General features: G+C 36.7%; 1 protein-coding gene across 1 annotated transcript in view; it reads left to right on the top strand.

The window, feature by feature from the left end:
* Positions 1 to 2,500, top strand: part of clpb (caseinolytic mitochondrial matrix peptidase chaperone subunit B) — a 35,734-nt gene that overhangs the window by 26,267 nt on the left and 6,967 nt on the right. The window contains exon 8 of the mRNA XM_043230419.1: positions 1,081 to 1,158. Within this exon, the coding sequence (XP_043086354.1) occupies positions 1,081 to 1,158 (78 nt within the window). The remainder of the gene's footprint in view (positions 1 to 1,080; positions 1,159 to 2,500) is intronic.

Here is a 2,500-nt window from a genome sequence, read left to right as displayed (position 1 = left end):
GTGTGTGTGTGTGTGTGTGTGTGTGTGTGTGTGTGTGTGTGTGTGTGTGTGTGTGTGTGTGTGTGTGTGTTTTAGAAATTTAAAACAAACAAAAAAGCATTACTTAAAAATGTATGGTAGCGTGCATCATTGTCATTGAGTCTAGTTTAATGTTCAAAAATAGAAAATTACATTAAAACATTCAACAAAATTGTAAATCATAATATGTAAACTAATTCAAAATATTAATAAGACATGTAATAGTATGTAAGAACAGATATCAGCTTCATCTGTGTGCACACAATAAACTACAATGAATGCACGTTTAATTAATCAACAGGATAATTAATACATTTCAGTCATCAATAAACATTTACTAAATTAAAAATGTTGTATTTTATGATCCTGTATGTTACTATTGTTAATGAATGTATCTTTATTAAGTTTATAGTTTAATAAAAGCAGCATATGTGTGTTTACTGTGATTGTAGCACACTTTAAGATCTCCAGACCCGTAAGAGATCGTATCGTCTCTCTGAGAAGTGCGTTCTTCCGGTGATATCGAAGCACAAGTCGTTTGGTTTGTTTGAAATGGTAAAAATGCAGTAGGTTTAGAGTCAGGCTCGCTGGGGTTGTAGTGTTTCTACGGAACGAAGCCGTTTAGAGAGCTGAGTAAACGAGTGTGTGATTCTGTTACTTTAAAGACAGCTGAATGATTGTTTGCACGCAGCTCAACGCAGATAACACAAAACATATCTGCTGTAATGACGTCTGATGATCACACACACACACACACACACACACTTGCGCTGGTTGCCATGGTGAGCGTGTGTTATCGTGCCGCGTCTCTGCTGGATCTATTCTAACCTGATTTAGTTGCTCCAGCGTTGCAGCAGCGTAATGAAATTAGTGTGTGTCTAATGGTGCAGAGAGGCCCTGTCTCGCTCTCGTCTGTCTCTCTCTCTGTCATCCTGTCTTCCCTCGGTCTTTGTCTTTTATTTTTTAAAAGCGTTTGCTCTCGTCCGGTCCGTCTGTCTGTCCTCCTCTCCTTGCCGTCTGTCTGTCTGCCTAGAGTTAATTCCTGCCTGTTTTTCTCCGCAGCTATTAGGAGGAAGGAGAACGGCTGGTACGACGAAGAACATCCCCTCGTCTTCCTCTTCCTGGGCTCATCGGGAATCGGTAACTTCTTTCTTCTCCCACCAGTGTTGAGCCCGTATCTCTGAATAAAAGCACCAGTTAAAAGCGTGAAGGCAAGTCTGGGTTTGTTTTGTTGTGGGTCCGGACGCACGAGCGCGCTTCTCTTCAAGTAGTCACATAGGAGTTTTGTAAAATTCTCCCATCGGGAATGATTTACAGTCTAATATGAAATGCACAGACGCGTTTATTCACCAGATCTGTCATTTATGTGTGCGTGATGAACATAAACGCGTTGGTGTAGTTTTCTCAGCAGCTATTAGGAGTGATCTACGGCTTGCAGTCGAAGAACATGATTATCCTCTTCCTGGGCTCCACTTCGGAATCGTTAACTTTTTTTTTGACTCAACAAGATGCCTTTTTTCAGACTAGTGTAAAGAAACCATCCCAAATACAGATTAAAGTGTTTGTTTTACTTTGTCTGTAGGTCGGACGTTGCGGCGCGCATATTTATCATGAACATCGTTTTAGAATTTTTTTTGTTCTCCCCGCTTTTTGATTTACAGATCTTATGAATCAACATTCTGAAGTTTTTTCAGACTATCTGTCATTTATGTCAAACGTGATCATAAAATACAGAATATCTTTAAATGCTATGTACCTGTTTCACTATGATTATTTATCTGTCCAGATCTTTGTTCCCGTTTTTTTTTTTTTTACATTCAACAAGATGCCTTTTTGATAGACTTTGTTTATATCCATCAAATACAGATTAAAACCTGTTTTCTGTGAGATTTTGTTGCATATTTATACATCAACAACCTGTTTTCTTGAATTTGTTCTTAGACTTCAGCAGCACTTTCATTCACCAAATCTTAGAGTTTTATTTCTCTCTATATTCTGAAGGTTTTTACTGTAGGATTTGTTGATATATTATTCACACAAATATATACAACATTTTTAACCTAAAAACATGGCGAAAATGCATATATTTTTAATGTTACGAGTTTGTTTCTCCACTTCAGCAGCACTTTCATTCACCAACTCTTAGAGTTTTATTTCTCTCTATATTCTGAAGGTTTTTACTGTAGGATTTGTTGATATATTATTCACACAAATATATACAACATTTTTAACCTAAAAACATGGCGAAAATGCATATATTTTTAATGTTACGAGTTTGTTTCTCCACTTCAGCAGCACTTTCATTCACCAACTCTTAGAGTTTTATTTCTCTCTATATTCTGAAGGTTTTTACTGTAGGATTTGTTGATATATTATTCACACAAATATATACAACATTTTTAACCTAAAAACATGGCGAAAATGCATATATTTTTAATGTTACGAGTTTGTTTCTCCACTTCAGCAGCACTTTCATTCACCA

Source organism: Puntigrus tetrazona, unplaced genomic scaffold (genome assembly GCF_018831695.1).
Source record: "Puntigrus tetrazona isolate hp1 unplaced genomic scaffold, ASM1883169v1 S000000150, whole genome shotgun sequence".
NCBI lineage: Eukaryota > Metazoa > Chordata > Actinopteri > Cypriniformes > Cyprinidae > Puntigrus > Puntigrus tetrazona.
The sequence above is the reverse complement of the archived record's forward strand: the minus strand, read 5'-3'. Positions and strand labels throughout refer to the sequence as shown.